Source organism: Melospiza georgiana, chromosome 3, assembly GCF_028018845.1.
Source record: "Melospiza georgiana isolate bMelGeo1 chromosome 3, bMelGeo1.pri, whole genome shotgun sequence".
Classification (NCBI taxonomy): Eukaryota; Metazoa; Chordata; class Aves; order Passeriformes; family Passerellidae; genus Melospiza; species Melospiza georgiana.
In genome coordinates this window covers 23,559,474-23,583,897 of record NC_080432.1, presented here as the reverse complement: position 1 = coordinate 23,583,897, position 24,424 = coordinate 23,559,474, and the positions used below count along the sequence as shown (strand labels likewise).

General features: G+C 42.1%; 1 protein-coding gene and 3 non-coding genes across 4 annotated transcripts; all 4 read right to left on the bottom strand.

Moving 5' to 3' along the window:
- Positions 1-341: 341 nt before the first annotated feature.
- On the bottom strand, positions 342-24,318 carry WDR43 (WD repeat domain 43). The gene is made up of 18 exons (XM_058021306.1): positions 24,099-24,318; positions 19,601-19,738; positions 17,143-17,264; positions 13,361-13,481; positions 12,081-12,220; positions 11,500-11,602; positions 10,361-10,425; positions 9,820-9,988; positions 9,231-9,317; positions 7,387-7,518; positions 6,794-6,931; positions 5,907-5,993; positions 4,631-4,662; positions 3,769-3,832; positions 2,800-2,913; positions 2,269-2,338; positions 1,599-1,654; positions 342-1,501 (listed from the first exon to the last, which is right to left on the bottom strand). Exons 1-18 carry the CDS (start codon positions 24,291-24,293, stop codon positions 1,382-1,384), a joined length of 1,953 nt encoding a protein of 650 aa, XP_057877289.1. The 5' UTR covers positions 24,294-24,318; the 3' UTR covers positions 342-1,381.
- Positions 8,387-8,463, bottom strand: LOC131082168 (small nucleolar RNA SNORD53/SNORD92). Its single transcript, XR_009114325.1, has one exon. It is a non-coding gene; the product is annotated as a small nucleolar RNA SNORD53/SNORD92 (small nucleolar RNA).
- LOC131082172 (small nucleolar RNA SNORD53/SNORD92) lies at positions 11,897-11,980 on the bottom strand. Its single transcript, XR_009114328.1, has one exon. It is a non-coding gene; the product is annotated as a small nucleolar RNA SNORD53/SNORD92 (small nucleolar RNA).
- On the bottom strand, positions 16,672-16,749 carry LOC131082170 (small nucleolar RNA SNORD53/SNORD92). Its single transcript, XR_009114327.1, has one exon. It is a non-coding gene; the product is annotated as a small nucleolar RNA SNORD53/SNORD92 (small nucleolar RNA).
- Positions 24,319-24,424: the final 106 nt, after the last annotated feature.

Genomic DNA, 24,424 nt, shown 5'->3' with positions numbered 1-24,424 from the left:
GATTCACTGTCAGTTTAAAGACTGTGAAAGCTTCCACCTGCTGCTCTTCTACATCCAGCTCTCCAAATCCAAGAACATTTCTCCCAGCTTTGTCCATGACACAATGCCCTCAATCCAGACAGCGCTGCAACCCCAGTGCAAGCCAAGTTGTGGACAAATCCATGGATATGACTAAAAAGGAGGGAGACAAGTCTGTAACAACAGGTGCTTTGCAGAACATCATAACCTTTTAGGCTGCCTTCCTCTCCACTAGAAATCTGCTTTCCACAAGCAGCATTTCATCATTAACCACCACCTGAAGCTACCCAAGGTCTCTCTCAACAAACACCACAGGACAGGTATTTGGTAAAAGAGATGTATATTTATTCACTTTACAAAGAGGGTGGTATTTAGTTGCAACAGCTCCATTTATAGACAAATATATTATTGTACATTATAGTGGTGAATGGCTCAAACCTTTACCTTGTTTTGCTCTTAAAAACGTGTTTGCACCACTTCAGCTTCCGTTAGCTGAGCAAATAGCTGTCCTTGTTCTGCCACTGAAAGATTAAAAATCCATAAGAAAGGTATAGCTCTGTGCTATGTATTCACAAGCATTCACCTTCTCCTTTCCCTGTGCCACTCCCCTCTCCCCACCCAACTCAACTTGGTCTGGCCTCTGGGTTAGCATTAAACTTATATACAGCCTCCATTAAAACAAAATTAGGAGCCAGTGATAGTTCTAATGTCCTTTTAAAGCACAAGAAAAGTCATTGATTTACACATATAAAAGTCTTGAGTTCAAATTTGTTAAAAAAAAGGAAAAATCCATTTTTAAGTCAAGTTGGCATTTACATATTGCCAACGTATGGCTAAGCCAATGAAAGGGGGGAAAGAAAAGAATTGCAGGACAGAATTTAAATATTACAAAAATATCTTTTTTTTTCTTTTTTCAGTTTCCTTTTTAAAAAAAAAATCAGAAGGATGCCCACTTGCTATTGCTAACTGAAGCATGGAAAGAAGGTACAGACCAGTTGTCTTTGATCCTTGAATATCTGAAACAAATTCAATGTAAAGCTGAACCAAGTTTCCCACACGAACAGCAGTGGCAGATTTATTTCACTTGAGATACAAATGCATGTCCACATGACAGGCATAATCTGACCAGGAGGTGGAGGAAATGTTTCTCTAAGTAAGCGCAGGGAAGGAGGGCGAGAGAAGGCTGGCACGGTTAAACATTCTGGATTCAGAAATGCAGTGCCCCACAGGTGCCTCTGCACACAGGCTGTGCAATGCTCTGCACTCCTGATATGCAAGTACAGCATCTTTCAGCAACAGGATCCAGAATCAAAGAGCTTGGTGGCCCACTTGTTCAAACCGCTAAAATTACTCTTTCGTGCTGTTACTCTTCTTCACTTTCATTTTCTGGTTCCAAATCAGAATCACCATTGATTTCCTTTTCAACAGTCATGTCTTGTTCATCAGATTGCTCCTCTTTTTCTTCATCTTCATCCCAGTTTTCCTGGGGGGAAAAAAAACCCAGAAATGTTTGAACCTTTGTCAGTCACACTATTTCTGCTACAAGCAAATGGGAGAAGATCTGGTCCAACTCCACTTACGTCAGAGTCTTTATCTGCAATCATCTCATCATCTGAGCCTTCCTCCTCTGAGGACTCTGCAAAAAGAAAGCAATCTCTCAGTCTGGGGAACAGGCTTTAAAATGTCATTGTACAAACAAAGTCCAGTCCCATGTGCTGCCAAGTGTTCAAACTGCTATTTCCATACCAAAACTGACTCTACTGGAGATGAGGTAACCAACACCAGTTAGAGCAGGTCACTTCTGTTACCAGTACACAGGCGAAGATGCAGAAGGAAAAAAGCCAAACTGGAAGTACACACTCACACATAACGGACATCCCCTATATTGATGTCCTGCTGACTCAAACACAGCAGTGCCTTCACCTTAACACAAGGGCAGGTAACATTAGAAATTTTAGGTTACCAGGTAAGTTAAAGAAGCACACTGGATTTCCAACTCACTGATTTCTTCATTTGTGAAGCAAGGCTGGGAGGGAATTAAAGGAGATAAAAGGAAGGCAAGGAAGGAGTAACTAACTACAAGATGTCTACATCATTACCCACTGATTTTCCTGCCATGGACATCTCACAAAACCCCTCAATCTGCAGACTGTGCACTGTAGATAAGCACAGGTGCATGATGAACAGCCATCAAGTGTAGGCTGTCATGTGAATTCAGGAGATGAGCTACACTTAGCATACAACACTTACCATCCTCATAGACCAACTTTGCAGTCTGATTAACCTCAGGTACATCCTGAACTGTTTGTGATGCTGCAACCTAAATGGAATTTAAAGATTAGCCTTAAATTAAATAATATATTTCCACCTTAAAAGACAACAAAACTCCTAACAATGTAAATTAAATCTACATTAAGGGTAGCACACATTAATTCACTCACAGTGCTGGTTTAACAGCCAAAAAAGTACAAATGACAAAGTAAAATCAGAGAGGCATCTGCTCCAAAGTGGCCCAGTGCCCCCTATGTACTCCTCTTTCAAATTCTATGGGTGAGCAGATCTATTTGATAGGACAAAACAGTCCCAGTGAGCAGGGACTGTTGGTTCAGGTTTGGGTTTAACTGACTGTCCTGTTGACAGGACAGTCAATTAATGGCCTGCTCTGAGCATTACCAACATTCCTGGGCATTAAGGTGCCCAGGACACATCACATCAGCTGCAATCCCAACAGGAAGTCAAACAACATCCCTGCACATCCCATGTTATGTAGTTGAAGCTCACCTGGGTGACAAGAATGAAGAGTCTTCCATGCAGACGGGAAAGCTTTTGCAAAGTTTTTACTCTGCTCTCCATCAACTGGTATAACATTCCCAGCTGAGGAATAAGGTCTGGCAACTTGGGAGAAGAGACAGATGAAAAAAAAAAAAAAAATGAAGCTGTTAACAAACACATCCCAAATGTTTTGTTTTTTAAACTACTTTTGTATGTTTGGAGCAAGCAACACTTGCTTATATTATTCTAGACAGAAGGGAGAGCTGAGGAACCACCTGCAGCCTGATCAATTAACACTTAGCCATGTTTAGAAGTATCATCTACTTTTAAAGCATGGCAGTTCTTAGCCTCCTTCTCCTTCCCAGTCCGTGCCACACGCAGGGGCAAAGCACTGCTCAGAAAGCTGTGAACATACACCAGCGTCCCAATGCAGCCTCAGCAATGGTGCAAGTTCTGCTGCTCAGCAATGCTATAACAAATGGCAGAAAGGACTGACACTGCCCAAAAGTCTCTTTCTTAACCCAGCAAGAGTGTTGCATCCATCACTTGTAAGGCAAGGCTGGACTTCAATCCAGAAGCTACAGCTTTGGCACCCTTACCCTATAAATCTGGGCATGCCCAAGACAGCCTCAATATGAGCATTTTAAGAACAAAGAAAATTTAGTTCTGTAAGATCCAGTGACACAGACTAGATTACTCTTTGGCAGTAATTTTGCTCCCTCTCACAGGTATGGCATAACCTATCTTAGTTTGACTTTGGGATGGCTATAATTATGTCAAGGATGACCAAGACAAACAATTTATCAGCAAAGTGCAGTGGACTCAGCAAAAGTGGTGTAAGCAAAGCTCTCTATACGTTGATTTGGGCACTGCCATATGCAGAGAGCAGGAGATTCTTGAAGAAAGAAAATACATTTATTTAAGCATTTAAACATAGTTTTTTACTTAAGTGCACAGGCATGAATGAAAAATACTTACTGTGGAAAGGTAGGATGCATGTACGGTAAAAACAGACTTCAGCCATCGAACCATTAGTGAGGCACTGGAAAAGAGAAATAAATTATATCCAAGAGATACTGCCTGAGAGACATCCATTTCACATCCTAGATGCTAAACAGTTCTATATAAAGTTCCTCTTTAATTAGAGAGCAAGATAAATGCTCTCTGCAGATGGAAATGTAAAGTTCGGCTATCCTCACGAGGTATGCAAGTTATTTGTTAGGAAAGGAACAGACATTTCAGTGAGGGACTAAACTAGGCAAGCTCAGGGGTCTGAAATCTTTTATGGATGGTCCAAATGAATAAAAGATCAAAGCATGCTACTTTCTTCTCCAACTACAATGGGGGAATTTAAATCTAGAAAAAATAAACTCAAACCCAAACCAACCTAACCCCCACAACTCAGCACAACCCATCTCAACAAAGCTGTCCTTATGGCAACATAACAAGATAGAGGGGGAAGCTGGTTCTGTTATTAAACACCACATGAAGAGATGTCTAAATACATTTGATAATTACACAGTCTCTACACCTGAGAGTTATTTTACTTATTGATCAAGTCAATAATGTAAATATTTGGGGCCTTCAGTTACATTCTCAGGGTTACATGCTTATTTCAGGTATCCTTTTCCATTTTTATTTCACTTCAGCCACCCTGACCAAGCACTGCTTTAAGTGTTTAAATTCCTCTTTTCACCTTCAGCAAGGTGAGTTTTTACCTCCAGATGGTGCAGTTTAATTGCAGTTACTATGAAAATCTATCACACACGTGGTAGGACGGACCACAGCACACACATGAGAAGTTTTAGGTGAATTGAACTGTAGCTGAGCTGTCTCTTACCTGTATGGGTTGCCTTGCAATCTCTTTGTAAGCTAAAAGGACAAGAAAATCCAGTCAGCAATAAGTATCAAACATGGTGAGTTTAAAACCCCAACATGAGATCATTTGACAGCCCCAATACTGGGGCAGAAAGTTCTCCAGGCATTTGAAGCATGCTGGGATTAACCACTGCCAGGCTGCAGAAAATTACACTGCTGGCTCTACCACCCTCTACACAGGCTGGTACCTTGCAGAAGCTGGGTTTCAGTATTACAAGAAAGCTGGAGCTTTTAACATGCAAAATATCCACTGAAGCTTAAACCTGGCAGGAATAAGTAGGAGGAAACCTCTTACTTTTCATCTCTGTTAATCTGCTTAGTAGAGCAGTTACAGGGTGGAAAAGTTGGGGAAACAAGTGAAGAAAGTAATGGCCAGGTAATGACCATTTCACACAACAAATCTCAAGCTTGGGAGAAGACAGTTACACAAAGGTCTGACCATCCACTGAGATTATAGAGCTAAACATTTGTCCTTAGATCCCCTGACAAAGGTCCCAGGGAAGAAACACAGCATCTCATTAACATAAGCCTAAGGAGGTGTTGTAAGACCAAACATTCAGCACCAGGTTATCTGCATAATTCAGTTAAGATCAGTACCATTAAAAAAATTTAATCTTATTTGTGGTCAGCACATTAAAATAGAAATTAAAAAGGAAATTGAACCATTAACTTATGCAATAGAGCATCATTCACATAACTAAGCAACTAAGCAATGTTTGGTTTAAAAAAGTAATGTCTAGTCAAGGCTAATCATTACAGTATTTCTGTCCAAATAAAAGGTTTATTTAATATCACTGAATAAGCAGTTCAGAAGCCAAACCCCTTTTAAAATTACTACTAAGTGATGTTCAAAGTTTAAGTACAGCAAAATGGACTTTCTGATGCTTCAAATTATCATCCATGTTAGTAGTTGAAAAGAAGATGTAATGGTGATTGTTTGCCATGGACTAAACAAGCGTTTGCTTAATCTCTTCCCTTTCTTTTCCCACATAATCATTTAAGATAGTAATACACTATCTAATGCTCTGACAGTAAGCTTTGACAGTGACACTTGGTCCTCTGGTTAAGCTTAGCCAGAAAAGATAAGAAGTGAATCAGGGATAAATTAAGAAACATTTCAGTCCTCTTATGGCACCAAACCAATTTCAAAAACAAAGAGCCATATCCTGGATTTCAGCAGCTGGAAGGCAAATCACATGTGGCTTGTGTGACAGTACAAGACGTGCAGGCTCTCTTACCTCATGCAGCAGTGGAATGACAGCATGTATAGGCATTCTGGCTACTGTGTTTTTTACTATATTTTCTTTCCTTGTGTTAAGCACTTTCTGTTAAAATGAAAAAAATATGATCAGAGAATAATTCAGCTTTAATATGTGTATGGGCAACGAGGAAAATCAAAAATTCCTGCCTGTATCTCTCTTCCTACTCCACTACTTTTTATGCTGAGGATAATGAGTGAAAGATTAGCTATTAAAAGGAGTTTCATTTTCCAAGTCAGGTACAATTAACAAAGTCAAGGCACTCAATAAACCCATCTAAAACAATCTAGCACTGCCTCTAGTCCACCTGCCACATGTTAAAAATTATGCATTACAGGCACATGAAAATCTCCCTTGGTATTTTCTGACTTCCATAAATAAATGCCTTTCACTAGCAACTGTGACAAGAAATTTCTGTTCAGCATCAAATTCCTAACAGTTCTCTGCCCCAGTACTATTATGTCCAAATGTAAAGATAAGCTTTTCAAGTGAAACTTGTCATCAATTTATTTTTCAAACAGTACCTGCCTGAAAAATGTACTCTCAGGAGACTAGGCACAGATTATGCTCCAGTCCAAGCTAAAGAGAGCAGAGGTGCATTGGTAGCACCATTTGTAAAACATCTGAACTGTGACATAACAAATTTACCATAAACAAAGTGCTTTCAAAGATCAGGGACTGACTCAGAAACCAAGGCAGGTAGCAACAGAAAAGTAACACCAATTCATAATAGCACTGCCTTGAGCAGCAAACCAGCAAAAAGCAGCTGGGAGAAACAACAGGCTCTGAACTGTTCAGCCTTCCCTGCTTTCAGGGAGGCTCCCCACCAGTCCCAGTGCACAGACTGAACAGCTTGCAAGACTTACATTTAGGATTTCTGCATCATTGCTTTCCAAGCCCTGGACCAGCAGCACAGCAAAGCTGTCTGTTTGGGGAAGGCCACCGGGAGTTTTGACTTTGCTCACATCAATGTCCAATGCCCCGAGGCGCTCCTCGATGCTCTCCTGCACAGGGGAAATAAGGCAGTGCTGTCTCAGAGTGGCTTCTCACAAATGTCAGCTGAAAGCAAAGTACCTAACCTGGAGCATTCTCACTAGTTCTGCTGGAGAAGAACACAAATTTTGTGTGTTTTTTTAAATGTACTGACAGAAGATAGCATAAGAAAACAAAGGCAGATGAAGTTTTGGCTGAAAAGCACTAATCTGTCTTGGGAAAGGCAGCAACAAGTGTGTGACAAAGTTCTGCAACAAGCTGGCAAAACCACAGGCAAGGCATAGAGGGCTTGAAAGAAAGAAATGTTTTGAGAAGGGGTAAGTCTCTTTCATATAGAAAGATGGTAACATTAACCTTTCTTCCACAGCAAACAAAGCAAATCCAAGTTCACCTAAAGAAGGTATAACGATAATTTGTGATTCTAGTCTCTCCAGTCTTGCTGAGTTTGAAATAAGAAGCCTTTTACCTCTGTCTCTCCTGGTTTCCTCTTGTTCTTCTTTTTCTCCTTTCCCAAGGCTGGAGTTTTAACAGCTGTACTGTGTCCTGGAATGCCAGGTACTAGAACTTTGGCGTCCGAGTTCACCACAGGTGTCTTTACCTGGCACACAGAGAGAACCACATTTGCATGAACTGCTGGCATCCTGAGCTTTCTTCCCATGTAAAATATGGATTTTATCCTGCAACTCTCACACATACGGTAAAACCAGCCTGACACAACCAATTTTCTTGACATAAATTATAGGTAAATCAAAACATATTTAAGAGAATTAATAACCTCTAGAAACAGTTAGTTACTTTTCATAATTAACTAAAGCAATGGTCTCTTGGGAATTACCTGTGAACCACTTTTCTTACAAGCTTTTGCTGTAACATTCCCAGAACTGTTTGTATCAAACAACATTTACTTGGATGTTTTGGTGGCAATAGATAGATACCACCTGTGCTAACATTCAGCTCCATAAAACCACATGCAGATTAATTCAGCATGCACTGGAATGCAATAACTGACCAAGAAAAGCAACACAATGTAACAGCAAAAGGTAGTCACTATTCCCTTCAATCCCAACTCTCCTCTTCTAGGGATAGCTCAAACACAGAACTCAGTTGCCTGAATTAGGCTGTGACCAGTGACAAAAAGAGACACCTTAGTTTATACCAAACAAGCTGAGGCACCATCTTCAATGAACACAAAGGAGGTAGAATTTTGTATTTAACAACCAAATGCTCCCCGGACTCACAGGGAATGTAGAATATCAAAAATACATTCTCTGCTACTTCCAGAATGTTTCTCTAAACCATAGCACTTCTATCCAGGCCGCTATAAAAGTATAATCTTCCAATAATAAACTTCCAATTTCCAAAAAGTTGATTTTCTGCATCAAGAATTTTACCACAGAACACCAGTGGCGATAAAATACTCTGCCCTTAGCTCACCACACTCATCACTGACCTTCTCCCCACAGGGCATGCTCAGACAGCCAAGAGATGTGTCTTCACTGGAATTCAGCAAGAAGCGAAACCAAGATGGGTATCATCACTGCATGCCACACTGGCCCTGCACCTGGCCCTGCTACCCACCAGCCCCAGGACTGAGCAATCAGCACAAAACCCTGCCTGGCTGATGGAGCACCAGCGCCAGCAGATAATAACTGAAGGGTCAGAAAAACAGCACTGTCTGCTCACTTCGCTGGAATTTCAAGCATTTCAAATCTTCAAGGCCTTGAATATGCACAACGTTTAAGAACTTTACAGCCTGTCTCTAAACACCCAGGGGATCCTGCATGAGAGAACACACTGCCAAGTGGCCTCAGTGGACACTGCTGCCATGCAAGTGCCCAGCTCACAGTCCCAGGTCCCTGTGAGCAGGAACACATGAAGGCCACACCAAGAAAGAGCAAAAAGGACTTGCCCATTAAGGCTCCACTACTTTTCATTTAGACTCTAAAACAAAGTCATCCCACCTTCACCCCAAACCATCAGGGTCAAAGAGGTTGTATAAACCAACAGACTCCAAGGGAAGGACTGATCTGAGGCAGGAAAGCCACACCAATCAGTCCTGTCTCTCAAGCAGACATGCTGAGTTACAAGAGGGCCACTGTGTGCTCTTGCACATACCAGGACACACAGGAACCATGAAGATCTCTTTGCCCACACCTGCCTGAGTGCTATGAACATCTATAGATATTTCTGCAGCTCTGAACAGGTCCATCCAGAAATCCAGTCTCATTTTAAGAGAGCAGTGAATATTACCTTCTTCATTTCTGAAAGAAAAGAAGAGAAGCAACAAAACCACACTTTATGCAAACTCACCTTTGTTACAGCAGCATCTGTTTTAAGTGACAACACTTTCTGGATGTCCCGTACCAAACATATGTGGGATTCACTGGTGTTCAAAGACTAGGAGGACAGGAACAAAACCAGTTAATATATTTGGCACTCACACCTGTGATTCATGATGCTACTGAAAGCTGAGAACAAATTCCAATGGTATAAATAAGAATGAATGTTTTTTTCATTCTAGAACAGCAGCTCCTTTGCATATCTGCCTTTTGTTACCATATCTCTATGCTCTTCAAGGACATTTACACAGGTAAACTGGAACTGTACTAAAACCAGTTTCAATGGCCTAACTCAGCAAGAGCTGAAATGGCAAGAAACAGTCAGCAATGGCATCAACCTGCACTCCAACGAAAAAAATGGAAGAATACAAATTGCCTTTCCAAACAGCTTGGGTCCAACTGTCACACCTCCCAAAACAAGGGCAATGAATATGTTTTGTATGCTTATATAATTTCAAAACAGTAAAAATAAAAATAATAAACCCAAAAATTTCTCCAGCTGGAAGCAGCATGCAGTGCATATCACAGAATGCAAACCCCCTCTGTTAAGTTTTACATACCACTTTCTCTATGATGGGCTGTAAGGTGTTTCCATACACCAGCAGCAGAGACTGTTTGTCTGTGCAAAATGCAGCTGCTAGAATAGGGACTGGCTTTGGTGTGGAGTCCCCATCCCCAGGTGTTGCTATCTGAACAGTACAGTTTGATGTTAAGGGTTTTTTGCAATAACTGGAAAAAAAAAAAAAGAAATTAAAAAATTTCAAGATGTTTAGCTTGAACACTTCAATATTTTGCACATTTATGCATCTTTCATTAGCAGGTCCTCAGCAAACTCAGCCATTTTACACCTTTTACAGATGGCTAAGATGAGGCACAGACACAAAATCTGGGTTAAAGCCACACAAAATACCAAAGTGCAACACAGTTCCCAACAAGTGAGTGCTTCAAAACCTTGCCCAGTAACCCAAGACAAAGAAGCAGCTGGAACCTGATTCATGAGCATTTATGAGCTTAAAGGCAGCAGCACAATAAAACTGAGCTTTGCCTTGCAGTAACCCCAGACCTCTCCCAAAGACACCCTCCAGGTGAATCCTAACTTACCCATTCAAGATATGTTCAAATAAATGCAACTGCCCATCTCTGCACACAACTGCTAACTTCACAGGCTGAAAGAAGGCACAGTAAGAGAGTTTCATTAGATCAAAGAAAAACCCTCCTGGAAGTTCAGGACATCAAGAGACCCCCTTCTGGAAGTTTAGGACATCAAGAGACAGCTGTGTAGCTACAATCTGAATTTTTTCAGTATTTAAGAACATTACACTAAATCTGAAAAGACCAAAGATGTAATCACTCAGGAACATTCAGTACAAGTGTTAGAAGATTAATAAAATAACTCACAACTGTACTTTATTACTAGTAATATGCACTGAGTTAAACAGTTTGCACAGTAGCAGACACATGTCTAGAGGCTCAGCTCTGCAAAGGCACTGACTCTGTGAATATGCTTACAGGAAAGAAAATGAGATGACTCCTCTGAGAAACTAAATGACAGGGGCACGTTACTGAATACTCTCCCATACATGCAGGAAGAGGGAACTGGAAATATTAGAAAAATACAACATGAAATACTGCTCTGAGAAAAGGAATTTAAAGGCAGCAGGAGAAAAACGTTTTAAATAATTATGGGAACAGTTTGTGGACGTGTTTCACATTCACACATTTTTCAAAAGGCAACCACTTTGAAAGACTTGTGCTGTTAAAACTGAGAGACTTGGCAAATGTACACTGCTACTTTAACTCATTCAAAGCTAGTTAATTCCAAATGCAGTTACACTGCCAAAAACACTTGAAATCAGAAATAAACCAGGACCATACCCAAATCAGATTTTTAGAAATAATTTATTTTGTGTTTTTCTTTGCTGCCAAGTTGTAACAACCATTTTAATTACTAACTTGTTCTAAATAGGAAGCAACTGACATTTCTGCCATCATGACAAACATTTCTGAAAAAGCACACTGGATTTGAAGTTAGTAGTTTTGAAAAGGAGCATTTCAAACTACCAGCTTTATAAATGCACCTGTAATAAATATTCTTAGACCCATGAATTGGTATTTGGATCTCAACTCTGCATAACAGAACCCAAAAAGAAACCAAGCCTATTTCTTTACACCCTTAAAAGGAAACTGATGTGGTAAGTGAAAATTGTTGAATGTATTTGTTTACAAACTATTGCTCCTACCTCTTCTTTGACTTCTGATACAGTCAGGTCCACAAAAGTTGGTTCATCTGTTACTGTGAAAGACATCACAGCATTCTTTTCTTTCCTATCTGATCTGATCTGCCTGGAAGACACAAAAAACAACACATTACCAGAGCACAAACAGCATCCTCTGCACCAGACAAGCATTACAAAGCCTATAAATCGCTAGTAAATGTGGCGCTATCTCCTATCTCCAAAAGCACCACACTGACATTTCAATGTTCAGCTTACAAAATGTTCTAATTTTTAAGAGCAAAGTAACTCCACAAACTGAGCAAGAAAACTGCATAAACCTTACAAGAAGTGCAAAGAACAAGGAGGTTTATGACACAGTATGTTCTGGCACACACTAGTGATGCAAATGGCACCTGGAAGCATGCTCAGACACAGCCAAGGAAAATCTCGTCTTCACTCAACAATCAGTGAGTCGAAACCACCAATACAGAGATCATCACTGCATTTTTCCAGAGTGCCCCTTCTGCTTTATCTTGTGTAATCACAGTCACTTGATGGCTCTATGCTCAAAATGATCAGTCACAGATGATGAAAAGCTTACATACCACACACTCAATAATCGGTCATGTATAGCTCCAGACAAGAAGTAAAGTCCTGTAATTCCATCAAAGGGTTTACTCTCATTTGTAGGTTTCACTGTGGTAAACATTAATGATGACACTGATGTAGCATGGCCTGTGAAATGCTAAGAGAAAAAACAGGACCTTTCCATGATTGTTGTAAGCAGTCATATGGCAAAAATCAAAACATTAGTTAACAAACATTAGGAGAGATTCAAGCGTTACTAAGTCAACAAGGACAGCTCAGTGGTTTGTAACAAGTGATCAGTTCCCTTGCATTTCGATACATCAAGGAAGCTTTTTCTGACCCGCCAGTTATTTATCAACATTTTAAAACTTAAATGGGGAATCAAAGGCAAATTCAGTGGAACTAAATCCATGCAAAAGAAATGACATCCACCTGCTGTTACTGTCACAAAACATTCCCCTCTGCCCCCCCAGCTTTCCACTTCAACCTTTCCAATGGAACTAGATTCAATTGCATTCTCAACTTAAACCATGGACACACGTGTGCTGACACTAAACTCGGGCAACACACCACCCCCAAGGGCCCCCCAAAAATTGGCTTTTCAATCTACTTTTGCAAAGAGTGGTTTTGGTCATTCTAGAATGCAGACATACATGGTAGCTGCCATGTGCCAGCAAGCCCACAGTAACAGCACATGTGACACACTCACCTGACAGGAGATTCAGAGACTATCCCTGTCCTGTCTGCTAGCAGGCAAGAGAACACGGCAGCATTCACGGATCAGCTAAAGCATGGCCATTTGCTCAATGTCTGAGCCCTGCTCAGGGAACAATAAGGAGTTGCTCCTATGCCTTCCAACTGTTTCAACAGCAAAACTGATAATGCCATCAGTTACATGAAGTTTAGCAAGGAAACTCGAAGGCTTTGTGGAGGGACTCATGATAAAACCCATGCCAGCAGTAACTGATACGGTGGTGAACAGAGTTCTCCTGACAGAAGGGTATCAGACAGGGACCCAGTTAAAAAGAACAGCATCCATCATTTTCCTACAGCCTTGAGAGAGGATGCTGGCAGCATGCTCAGAAACAAAAATTTAATGTCCTCATTCAGTTCTCAGCAAGTGGAAACCACAGTTTAGGGTACCATCACAACAAAAATGTCCAGCAACCCCGAAACTGCTAATTGTATCCTCACACACAGTGAAATGTTTTAGATGTCTGATCAGGAAACACGAGGTAGGCAGTGTCACCAATCAAGAAGGGCATTTATTCGCACCTAGTTTAACAGAGGTACTTACTCTGTAGACTTCTTTGGTCTCCAAGTCCCACAGTTTTATAGTTCTACCAGCTGATAGCAGCATTTTTCCATCTGGACTGATGCATAGACAGGTGACACTGCTATTGTCGCCTTTCCACTTACTAGAGTTTGGATGGAGTTTTTGTACAAAAGGAGAAAGATGGAGAAATAGAAAAAACAGTATTCATTAGAATAATCTCAAAACCACTGTGATGGAAAATTTAAGGTAAAATTTAAAAAACAGTGATTTAAGCAGTCAAGAAGTCAAAGCGATTCTGCTTCTGCATTTTGCTTTCAAATTAGTTTACAAAAAAATACAACTCAAAAATATGAAGTTATTCAATCCTGAACTGCTGACTTTTTTAACACTTGCTTACTCTGTTCTGAATTCCTCTCCAAGTTTTCTACTTCTGAAATTAGGGCAAGAAGAGCCATACCATTTTTAAGACTTCTCTATTCACCAATCCATTCAAAAAAGTCTTCTCAACACTAAAATTCAGAGTTTCAAAGCCTGTTCAGTTACTGACCTTCCTCCCAAGTCTCTGAAGCCACTGACAATAATAAACTTCACCTTAATATTTTGATCGTAAACAGCCTTCCTGGAAACATTTCTAAATAACTTTCACATGCCCAAGAAATTCCTCTTCTGTTTTCTAAAACAGGGATCATTTATTCTATCACCTTTGATAGAAGCTGAAAATTTTATAGCCCACAAATGTGGACAACACTGCACCTTACAGAGAGTATGACAAGATTTTGTGTTCTCTTCTGAAGACAAGATCATGACTTAAGAATTTAAACCCTTTATTAACATAAATTAAGAAGGTATTTTTAAATGTACTAAAAAGATGAGTCTAAACTAGACTTCAGAATATAAAGTACAGCAAAAATACCTTGGTTTGCACTTTGGATACTCTTTCTATAATTTTTACAGGAAAGAGTTTTAAACAGAATCTCAAAAAGGACATGTCCAGAATTCCTCCAAATAGTCAAGAGTGTTTATGACATGAAAAAGCTACAGAGTGACAAGAAGTCATCCAGAACGTTTCAGTCTATCTCTCTACAACACCTTGCTTGGCCTCTTCAGCAACTCTCTCTTCCCCAACAGCTTGTCCCTGCTTTTTCATGTGTGCTGCACACACCTCCTGAAGTGGCCCTATGGAGTACTCCTACAGTAGCAGGTGTCAATTCCCTTCCTAGCAGTCCATACCTCTATAGGAACATGTCTACAAGCTTGCAAATCAAATTTAAAAACTTTAATACCACTTCTCTACCCCAGGAGCAACCATCCTGATTTCTCTGTGGGTTACACAAATATTAATTTCTGGGTCCTGACAGGTGTTGAGGAATGCAGGCACCCTCATGTGTACATTGGGTGTGACCAATTGATGTGGATAATTTGTTCCTTCTGGTAGGCAAAACTTTAGAACTGATTTCTTCTACTCTTTCTAAACTGAGTTACCTTAGGTAGGACTCATGACATTAACACAGAAAATTTTCAGGTAAAGACCATGATGTTACATTGCTCATGTGCTTTCTATCTATACACTCTGGGAATGATTTTCTGTTGCCATCTTTAATTTTAAAGAATACAATGCTTCAAATTACATTTCATAACCACAGTCCCCCCACTCCGTGGTCCCTGGTAAGGGAGGGGGCAGAGGGAAACATCCAAGATGTATGGCAGCAAAAACTCTCCCTTTTCCTGGGAAAGCAGCATGGCTGGGACACATCTCCAGTACTTGTACATGAACACACACACTGTGGGATACAAACAGGGTGAATGAGAGGTCCATGGGCAGCTTCAGAGCTTTGATGTCACTGGATTCACAGAACAACAGTGAGATGCCTTGCAAGACAAGGAGCTTTAGGAAGGCACTTCAGCAAAGACATGCCAGGAAGGCAAAAAGAAGAGGGGCTTCTCCACAGAGAAGTGTAGCACAAATGCATGGAACATTCATTGGAAACAAGGAAAGAACATAAATGCATAGAATAATCCAGGAAATGAGAGGGAAGGTTATACAACAAATTCACCTGGAAACTATTTCCAGGCACTGAAAGGTCAAAAAAAATTTCTGGGCACATCTAGCATAGAATTACAAATGGCAAATCATGTCTAACCAACCTGATTGCCTTAATGAGACAATCTCCTTGGTTGATGAGGAGAGACACATTAAAGTTGTCAAAAGCATTGCTGAAGCCAAGGTCTCACACATCCTTGCAGCCAGACTGGAGATCTATAGCCTGAATGGATGGTCTCTAAGGAGAGCAGATCAGGCTGCATCACTGAGCTCTAACAGCTGTGATCACTGGTGTGAAGTCCAGCTGGTGGCCAGTCACTGGTGTTACTCCTCCTAAGGACATCCCAGTAGTGCTTAATATCCTCCATAACTGCCCCAGTCTCCATTAATGATCTCAGAATGCACACATAACTTCACACTCAATCCCAAGTTAGGGAGAGCAGCTGATATCCTGGAGGACAGGGCTGCTACTCAGGGGCATCTCAGCAGGCCTGAGAAGAAACAGGCTGTCAGAATCTCAGACCTGAAGAGGACAACAAAGTCCTGCAGGCTGGGGACAAAGAGCTAGGAAGGAGCTTTGAAGAAAAGAGACTTGCAGTCCTCACAGTACAGCTGAGCAGGAGCAAGCAGGGAGTCCTTGTGGCAATGAGCTCAGCTGTGGATGATCTGTATGATCTGCATTAGCCAGAGCGCTGTCAGCAGGTCAAGGAATGGGATCCCTCTGCTCTGTGCAACTCCTGAAACTGCACCTGAGCACTGTGTTCAGGGGGCAGGACACAATGTCACTGACATGGTGGAGTAAATCCAGCAGGGGGCCACGAGGGCACCTCAGGGACTAGAGCACATAATGGAGGAGGGAAAGGTGAGGGAGCTGGGAGTGTCCAATTCTGATCGAGAAGGCTGGAGGGGGATTTTACAGCCATCTCCTGCTACTTTACATAGGGCCTAAAAATTATACAGCCTAAAGATCTCTTTCCTAGGGATACCAAAGAGGCTACTGATGAAGGGCTGCTTGCAGTGCCCATGCCAGCCTTAATAAAACCAGGAGCACTGCAGTAATAACCAACAGTGGGAAACATCACAGAAACAACATCAAGAGAAGAATCAATAGGCTATCAGTAGGCTTTTATTGAAGAAAAGGAACCAGGATGTTCATAGAAATCCTGGTTTCTTCTTTAAAGTTTAAGAACAATTTGACTTTATTACAGAAGAAAGTAACTGCCTACACCAGACATTTTGTTACTCTGCAGTAAGCTCAGTTTTGCTCAACAGTACTTTTAACAGTAGCAGCCTGCTCAGACAGCCAAGTGGAAATGTCCCCACTGCACATCAGCAGCAAGCGAAACCAAGTGGGTTATCATCACAGCAAGGCCTGTTGAGCAAAGCTGGGTGCAGGCAGCAGGCTCTACTGGAATGAGATCTTCCAGTATCTAATCAAGGATGTTTTCTAGAATTTAGATTTTTCAGCATTAGTGGGACTTTCAGTCTTTCAGTGTCACTAAAAGTTAGCATGGAGGGATCCCAACCCCTCTCAGAACAGTTTCATCGAGCCTTTCCAACACACAGAGGAAGATACCTAACTATGACAACTATACTTTCATTCCTTAATAAAACCACTTCTGATCTCAGAAAAATAACAGCCAACAGTCACTTTGTGGGCACAAAGTCTGGAAAGCAGAGTGCAGCATTTCCAAAACCTGCAAGGGAGAAAGCACACAAAAACAAGAGTAAAAAAATTCAAGTGAAAAGCAGCACCACTCACCACTTTACTTTGCAGGTCTGTGTGTTCCATTCCACAATGTGTTTGTCATCTGAACAGCTATACAAGCAGCAGCTCTCTTGATGCCATCTCACACAGTTTACTCTACTCTCATGACCACCATCCTACAAAAGATAACACAGGGTCAACTCATTGGAGTAGTCTTGACAACCTGTCCACACCAACTGTGTGAACAAGGTGCTTTTGAGAGCTAAATTCCAATCACTGGCATCTTAAAGAGTGTGATTTTAAAGAACATACATGACAGTTATATAAATTAAAGGTATTTCACATTTTGGTACATACACATAAGTATTTTGGCTTGGGTTATAGAGCCTAGAGGAGATGAGACATTGTGTGCAGTTTTCTCACACAGGGAAGCACAGGGGCAGGCACTGATCTCTTCTCTCTGGTGGACAGTGACAGAAGCAAAGGGAATGGCAAGAAGCTGTGTTGGGAGGCGGTAAGCAAGGATGGATATTATGAAAAAGTTCTGCAGAGGCTCCCCAAGGAAGTGGTCACAGCCCCAAACCTGCCAGAGTTCAAGAAGCATTTAGACCATGCCCTCAGGTGCACGTGTGACTCCCAGGGCTGTCCTGTGCAGGCCATGTAGAAGACAGTCCATAAGATAATCTCAAACACTGACAGCCAGACTGCCAGGGAGCCAACCAAGGACTGCTGGTAAGAACACACTGTGGGAAAACACAGGACATGGCTGGAGGAGGGGGCCATGCAAAGGAAGGGCAGCACTTTGCTGGTCCAGCCTTGTTCTGGCTCCTGATGATCAGCACAGCACAAGCACAGGAAAGACTCAAGAACTGGGCCTGGACTGTTGATAAAGGCATCCCCAGCAGGGGGGATCCAGACCACCAAAAACCTCCCAAAGCCCTCCAGCCCATTTCCAGAAAGGTCTAGAGCAAATTGCACATGGTAACTAATTCTCATAGAAAGTGACAAACTCTGCTCCAGGGTGAGCAGAGCTGGTCTATAAAAAATGCTCCCAACATTGAACAATGGCTGCCCCTGGACACCCCATCAGCTGGTTTGATGCTGGAGCCAGGACTGGTGACTTTTCTTTCTTCATTCCTTCCTTCCTCTCTCTCTTCTCTTTTGCCCTACCCCTTATTCAAAACCCACTGCAGTGTACTTAAATTAGAAGACACCAATTTCCATGCCAAGTGTATAATTCACTGATACAACTTTGTAGATTTTGTGGGGCTTGTGTCTTTTGTCATTCCTTTTTGACCACAATTACCTACACACCTGCATGATGCCTTCAGTTTCCGGGTGGGATGCTACTGGACAGGAGACTGATTCTGTTGATCCCTTCCAAAAAAAAATTGTCTTGCCTGCTGTTTTTACACACACAGCCAAACAAGGCCAACCACATGAAATCTGCTCAAAGGACAGAACAGCCACAGGTGTCTTGCTGAAGTGATCTAAGTGCCTCCTTCCTTAAGGGCACTCAGAGGTGAGTAGCCTTCCTTCCCTTTGTATTAGCATTCAGGAACAGACTGTCATCAGACCAGAAGACCCCTTAAGCAGTATCACTTCTCTTAACAACCAAAATCTCTGCAGCTCCAAATATAACCCTGAATTATTTATGAAAATATTTAATGGAGTCCATTTCACTATTTGGATTGTAACAACCTGCTCAGATTACTCCCGAAGGTATTGATGCAAATGAGCTTTGAGCAAGACAAACTACACTGCAGCAAGATACTTTGTTCAATAAAGATAGCTAAAAGTAACATCTCTTATTTTAACAGGAATAATCTTTTAATTCAACCTATATGTAAAAAGTAAGGTACTCATAAAACCTGCTATCTTCTATGGAAAAAGAGTGTTTTCAAACAAATTACAACTACACTTTTCAAACACAGTTCTTCCATATGATGGAGTTGATATTCATTAGTTACTGTCATTTACATGCATCCTAATTCTCAGAAATTACTGCTTTCTCTAAATTCATGTATGTTTATCACCCTACCTACAACTCTGAGTTCAGAAGCAACAGTATACCCAAGTATCTCAAAAGTATTGCACAGCCATTCATATGGATTTATTTTGCTTGTTATGTAACCCACAACTAAAATGGAGGCTTGGGAGTTTGGAAAGGCAAAATTAAAGTCACTGTGTATTATTCAAAAGAGATCATGTGCTGAGAGCTCAAGAGCTTCCACAAGGGAGGTAAATTTACAGAAGAGTCCACCAGTGTGACACCTCCCCAAGCATTGATGCCCTTCCACAATGCCATGCAGGAACTGAGGGTACAACAGTCCCACCAAGGATTTAACTCTCCAGTGAGGAATTTCATCATTACTGTTATTTTTAATGGAAAGTAGCCAATCCATGGACAGTGTTAAGATGTTGCACTAACTTAGAAACCAAGATTTTTTTGGCCTAAACTGACTGAAACCATCAGTGTTTGGTAGCATGTGATGAAGAGGGCAATACTTACTAGCTTGCTCTGTAATTCTCCTTTTACTGTGCTGTACAACAAAATGCTACCAACTGCTGTACCAATAGCCAGGATATCTAACTGCTTGTCCACTTCTCCTCCAACTTCAGACTTCCGTTTTTTCCTCTGGGGGCCATCCTGGAAAACCAAAAGAGACAAACTGTGAAATACATCAGTCTGACTGGCTAATCTCAGTGTTAAAGCAGAGGGAAGAAAAACCTTGAGGGAAGTCTGAGATCCAGACAGCCTGCACAAACACCAATAAGATAATGAACACTGAAGGGTACACAATCCTTGAAACTCATCTTGCACCTCCATGAAAAAGGGTAACAAACTTGCTATGAGTCACTTGGAAACACCTGGTATAGACCATTTTGCTACCACCCCAACCACATGCATGTGGGGAAGAAAAAACACATCGAAGTTTTTCACAAATTTCTTGTCCAGAGGCAAAAGTAAAGATTAACACATTCAGAATACTTCACCCACAAAATGGAAATGCTTGATTGTGATCAATTTCGTTTTTTCTCAAAAGGGTCTTGCAAATCTGAAGCATTCATAATGCTTCTTACAAAGAAAGTGCTACCCCATCCACAGAGGGAAGTGACTGGGATTCAGAGGAAAGTGCTCTGCCCAGGTCCTGCTGTCTGCACCAGAGGTCCTCAGGTGATCAGGCAATTCATGTCTCCAAACTCTTGTTCTGCAAGAGCTATCAGCCACCTCAAGGAGGGATTTCACTTTGTCTCCCTTAACCAAAAATGTGAGAATGCAGATCACTGAGAAGGGAAGAAGGAATAAAACTGGTTCTTAAGCACATGAAACTAAAATAAAGAGGGCAGAAGAAGTAATCATATTCATTCTCACTGGGTTAATCACTAATTGCACACACACAAAAAAATAAAAAACTGTTCAAGGACATGAAAAGAAAAAAAATCACTAATGCCACTGATTAGTTTTTAAATTGGACCTTGGTAAGCCTCCTTACATTTCTTATATCACAGCAAAGCATTCTCCCCAGTTTAAAAATTACACACATGCTAATGCTTCCTCTGCACAACATATCTATTTCCACTGACAAGCAGCCTGAAGAAGCCCAAGGAGACTGATAAAATGTGAGCAAGCAGCTCTGCTCAGATTCCATGTGGCGTAGCTCATCTGTTTTACAACACACATGACACAGTGCAGACAAATCATTTCTACTCAGGTCCAGAAATATGACAATAAGGATGTGGTAATTTTCACCACAAGTAAGATATCAAAGTTTGATAGTGAAGGATAAATATTTTGGCTCTTTGAAGAAGGATTTTCTATTCCTTCTGTACTTAACAGAGTTAACACCTTCTGCAAAGAAAAGTGTTTTGGTTTAGGCCAAAAAATACAAAATTGCTGTAAAGATAACTTTTACATCAAAAGCAGACTATTGAGATAAGAGATTACAATTAGGGGTTTTTGCAAGTATTTGTTTAGGCTTTATCTTTGCTGAGAAAGAAAAATACATTAATTATAAAATATTTATAAAATATTGAAGGATACTTATAAAATATAATTATAGAATATATTTATAAAATATTAAAAGACAGATGCTGAGAAACTAATGGCAATTAATTGAAACTGCAGTTTGACATGCAAAGCCAAAGGCCACAGAGCAGAGATGCAAGTACAACCTCTAGTACTTTTCCATCTTTTTAAGTAGTTTTAGCAATTAGCCCACACACCCCTGCTGCAAAGCAAAGCCAAACTTAATAACAGACTTTATTCTCTTCCCCTGAATAAATCTTTCAACTGATTTTTTTTTTCAGTTTGCCATAGCAAATTTCCCTGGAACAACTCAAAGGCACAAGAGAATTCCCACAAGTACAGAGTTATTTCCAGGGTCAGGAAAAAGCAAGGGACAGTGAAGGTTTCTCCAGGTTTTTTTTCCACATGGATCTCTCTACTGAGCACTCCTTATCAGCAATATGAGGGGAGTGCTTTATCAGAAAGTTCTGCATGAAGAAATGCCAGTGGAAAATTCAGACACCTGTTAACATTTGAGATGATTTGGGAAAAAAAAAAAAAAACCTTTAAGAACTTAAAAAAAAAATCTAACTTCTCCTCCCTACATTAAATTAGTACACAGAGCAAATGACAACTGCCCTTAACATCAATGTGGGATTCACTTGTGGATGAGGGTCTTAAATAGAACAGCACCCTGTTGTCATGGACAGGATAAATATCAGTTTCCCTGTCATTTGATTTCTTTTTCAGATTTATGGAAGCTTATTTAGAAATCCTTCAACTTTGCCTGAAAAAGCACAGTATTTTAATTAGTAGACATATTAAAAAGAAGTTACTTGAAAAGGAACTGTGCACACATTTTTCCATAATGTTCTTCCTTGACTTGATAAGCCACTGAGACTTTCTAAACAGAAATCTGCTGCTCACAGGTGAAATAAAGCACTCAGAGCACTGAAATGGGGAGAAATCTAAAGGTCTGGACACTTGACAGTGACAGAGCAGCTGCAGCTTGTTGGGAGGAGAGTGGAAGGAGGTGTTTTGGATGCTGGAGATGCACCCCGTGCAGCAGGAGGTGATGGAGCTGCACACAGGAAGCACTGACTGACACTGGAAGCTCGTGGGCAGGGAGCATCCCAGCAAAGGCAGCCCTGCATCAGCAATTCCAGAGCCTGCAGCTCCAAACGTGAGCTCTGATATTCCCCTGCAACACATGGCCTCCATGAAGGTGGCAGCAGCCCAAAACATACTGAGTTTAAGTGTAATTTGGCCAAACACCATTTATAGCTACCCACTGGCAGAGCTCTACCCCTGACCACCTGATACAGAACTAGACAGATATCAAATCTCCAGGAACAAAAGACTAAATAACGCCAAAAAAACAGATCTAATAAAATGGTTTTGGCATAACTATGCCAGTTTTAGTTCTACAACTCAGTCTAAGGGAAAAACCCAATGAATTTTAAAGGTTTTATGGCACAATTGTTGTAAGAAACAGCATGTTTCCCAGCTCCACTTCAAAATGGACTCGCTTTGGAGCGGGGGACAGGATTCAAACTACTGGAATAACTAGAAAGCACTGAGAGGTGCATAAGGTTACTTTCAAATAACCTTAAATCAGGTTAAATTCAAAGACCTGTGGGGCTTAAGAGTGTGCCTCTAGAAAAGGTTATTTTAAAAAACAGTTTTAAAAGCCCCTCAGAAACTTCCTGTGCTTGACTTATGGCACCACAGCAGCACAGTGTGCATAGTTTAGTTTTGTTTCATGCAGGACAGATTAACCCCATTTCCACATGCCAGCTTCAGTGAACTTAAGAGCAATGAACCTATACAGCTTTGCAAGTGATGAACGGATTGTTCTTACTGCAAAGTTCCATGAAAAAGGAACGGGTTCAGGCCACCTAAAACTGACTTTCTACTTCATCCTTCACATGTCCTGGGAGTTTTCAAAGCTGCTCAATGGATCAAAACAATATTGCCCTTCTTTGGGTTGATAATCTGTGTTTCAAGCATTTTAAAACAGCTTGAACAGCATTTCAAATACACTGAATTGCTGATATACTGAAACACACTTTAAAAACCCTTCCCTACTTCTTATGATAAAGGGGGTGGATTTCTCATATTTTATGCAGGTTTTGCATTCTTTTTTTCCTCAGGAAATGGTATATTCCAGCTAAAAAATTACTTCAACATAAAGAAGACCAAAAGGCACCCCAGTACATACTCCACATATTTTCAGGTTCAGCGTTCACCTGAGGTGACGTTAACTAAAACTCGATCCAAGGTGGAGAACATCCAAGCACTCCCCATGCACGCTGTGAATTAAAACTACTGAGCACCTTCTTGCAGGATTCCTGGACTCGGGAAGATGAATCATAGACAGTGTAGCAGCTTGCACGGGAGTACTTCCAAAGCTAAGGAAGCGTGGAGAGATCCTGCATTTACCGGAGAGGGACCTAAAGGGGTGCACAGCAGCTGACCCGCTCTGCAGCATCGCCTTTTCAATTACTCAAGACGTGCTATCAATTAACATACCTCGCTTCTTCAAGGAAGGCTTCGTCCACGCAGATAATATGAGAGACAAACGGTTTTCAACAGTCAGTGCTTCAGCCGAATTTTTGTTTTAAAAACCACAAAATTAAGCCTCCAGCGCCGCCTCCCCCACGGACACGTGAAATTTACCGTAAGCAGCGCAATCCTGGGAGGGGGAGCGGCTCCCCCCGCGCCCCCCCAACCCAGGGCGCGCCACACGTGGGCACCCCGCACACGCCGGGGCCGCAGGGGGACGGGCCGGGCCGGTACCCGAGCCCCGCGGAGCTCCGGGACCCTCGCCCCGCTCCCCGGCCCGCCCGGCCACATGGCGCCGGGAGGGCGGGGTGAAGCCGAGCGGGCCGCGGCCACGCGTCAGCGCCGCTGGGGTGGCCGCCATCGCCATCCCCATCCCCATCCCGCTCCTCACGCGTGCCCCCCTCCCGCCGCCTCCCCGCGCCCTCCCCGCACGCACCTTGCTGGGGGGCTGCCGCGCACCCGCCGGGGCCCAGGCCAGGCACGTACAGGCGGCGCTGAGGTGGGCGGAGGGCACGTACTCGTGCTGCAGGCGGCTGCCGGCCGTGTCCCACACGCGGAGCCGCCCATCGGGCCCGGCCGAGGCGAACAAGCGGCACCCGCGGGGGGAGAAGGCGCACGGAGAGGCCGCCATGGCGCGCGCGCTCCCCTCGCCTCTGCCCGGCCCGCCCCGCGCGGCGCATGCACCGCCCGCGTGCTCGCCCCGCGCGCCTGCGCCGCACGCCCCGATGACGCCGTACGGCGTCATCGGGGCGTGCGGCGCAG

Bases quoted from the DNA above. Each gene is read 5' to 3' on its own strand.
- WDR43 (XM_058021306.1), bottom strand. From the start codon at position 24,293: ATGGCGGCCTCTCCGTGCGCCTTCTCCCCCCGCGGGTGCCGCTTGTTC. The intron at 5,994-6,793 runs GTAAGTCTTGCA...TCATTTTAACAG, and splicing joins ATGATGCAGAAATCCTAAAT to AAAGTGCTTAACACAAGGAA. The intron at 3,833-4,630 runs GTAAGAGACAGC...TCTCTTTTCCAG, and splicing joins TTGCAAGGCAACCCATACAG to TGCCTCACTAATGGTTCGAT.